The 2,142-nt window shown below is 33.7% G+C and overlaps 1 protein-coding gene across 1 annotated transcript; it reads left to right on the top strand.

The window, feature by feature from the left end:
* The first annotated feature begins 419 nt into the window (after nucleotides 1–419).
* LOC122732670 (olfactory receptor 5F1-like) lies at nucleotides 420–1,364 on the top strand. The gene has a single exon (XM_043972975.1). It carries the CDS (start codon nucleotides 420–422, stop codon nucleotides 1,362–1,364), a length of 945 nt encoding a protein of 314 aa, XP_043828910.1.
* The last annotated feature ends 778 nt before the right edge of the window (nucleotides 1,365–2,142 follow it).

Here is a 2,142-nt window from a genome sequence, read left to right on the forward strand (position 1 = left end):
CACAGATTGTAGGATGTTTTTTTCCTACGGAAACAAAATTGTTCATCATTATCAAGCAAGTTGCCATATTTTGCTGGTGCCTTTCTTTTGCTGTTATGTTTCTTTTTTGTTTTATATTTATTTGAGCAATCATCTTCCCTTTAAATCACTGGCACAAGGAATAGGGTCCCACAGATAGCTGAATCTTAATAAATGTTGAGATGAAACTATAAGCTAACCATTTTATAACCAAATACTTTTTGAGTTATTGAGGTTGACACAAATTTTTTCTCAATCTAAATTCATGCTAGCACATCCTTGCAATTCTTACATCCTCAAAACTACTCTTTATTCAAGTCATCTCTCCTCCACTTACTGTATTTTCTTTTTTTTTTAATTTTAGGATTCTACAGTGTGTAAAAGGGCTGTTATTTTGAAAAATGTTTGAGAAAAACCATACTTCAGTGACTGAATTCATATTGCTAGGGTTAACAGACTCACCTGAATTGCAAGTTCTACTCTTTGTATTATTTTTGGTGATTTATGCTCTCACAATGATGGGAAATACAGGGATGATTACATTAATCATGATAGATACCCAACTCCACACACCTATGTATTTTTTTCTGACTAACTTGTCCTTGGCTGATATTCTTTATTCTTCAAATATCACTCCAAAGATGTTAGTTGATTTATTGTCTGAAAAGAAAATCATCTCTTTTACTGGATGCTTTCTGCAAATGTATGTCTTCATTGCACTGATAACCACTGAGTGTATACTCTTTGGATTGATGGCTTATGATCGTTATGTGGCCATCTGCAATCCACTGCTTTACCCAGTTACCATGTCAAGAACAGTCTGCCTGAAGATGGCCATGGGGGCCTTTACAGCAGGATTTCTGAACTCAATTATTCATACCACTTACATAAGTAGTTTATCCTACTGTGGTTCCAATGTCATCCATCACTTTTTCTGTGACAGCCCTCCAATCCTCAAACTCTCTTGCTCTGATACTCAAATGAATGAAATGATCATTTTCATTTGTGCTGGAATAAACATGTTAGGAACACTTTTGATCATCCTTACTTCTTATATCTATATTCTCTTTTCTATTCTACGCTTGCATTCAGTTGAAGGGAGACGCAAAGCATTCTCAACCTGTGCCTCTCACCTTACAGTCATTGCTATATTTTATGGAACTGAGATTGTTACTTATTTGTGTCCAAGTTCAAGGTACTCCCCAACTCAAGGAAAAGTGATATCTGTATTCTACACAGTAGTTATCCCAATGTTGAACCCTTTAATCTACAGCTTGAGAAATGAAGAAGTGAAGAGAGCTTTAAAGAATGCTATCTCTAGGAAAAGGATTCCAACATTTATATAATTTTATGATAATAAAATAAATTAGCTAAATAATTTACTGATATTATTTATTGATATTAGCTGACATAGGATAAGTGAGTTTTCTGTTTTTAATTTTTCTTCACAGTGGAAAGTATCATTTCAGTGATGTCATGGCAATGAATGTCACAGCAGTGAAATCAATAAACAAACACATGAAAAATTGAAAAATAATAAACTAAGGTGAATGAAAAGATTGAAAAGGGATTTGATGAAATGCATACTTCTAACATCAGCTGAAATTGCAGATAACGTCCTTGAAAAGAATGCAGACTTTTGGGGGGTTCCTTGAGCACCATGTGTTTGATGTAGCTAGAAACTATAGACAACAGCAGGACTTTTTAATATGGAATCAAGACTTTTTGGGGGGAGTGGTTGCAGGGGAAGGTAATGTTGTAACAGATAAGCAATTGGATCTTTCACAGTAGGTAAAATCCTATGCTTTATAACTTGTTTAATGCAGATCAAAATGACAAATGTGGGAATTCTAGTACTTGGTTCACTCAGAAGTTACTATGTATTAAAATGATTCCGATATTTCGGAAATATTTTTTCATAAGCAGAGTTGGTTGGATAGATCGATGCTAGATGGGGAAAGGTGATTTGTCAATTGTTCTCCAGTTTTAGACATAAATAAATTGATCTAAAAGTTTTCCTATCTGTTCCATCACCACCTAGATATTATTTAATTAACCCTCATATCAAAGATGATAGCAATCACTAATTTGTAACTTATATCTTGTAAAAAATAAAGAACATTT

The sequence above is a fragment of the Dromiciops gliroides genome, chromosome 6 (assembly GCF_019393635.1).
Source record: "Dromiciops gliroides isolate mDroGli1 chromosome 6, mDroGli1.pri, whole genome shotgun sequence".
Lineage (NCBI taxonomy): Eukaryota > Metazoa > Chordata > Mammalia > Microbiotheria > Microbiotheriidae > Dromiciops > Dromiciops gliroides.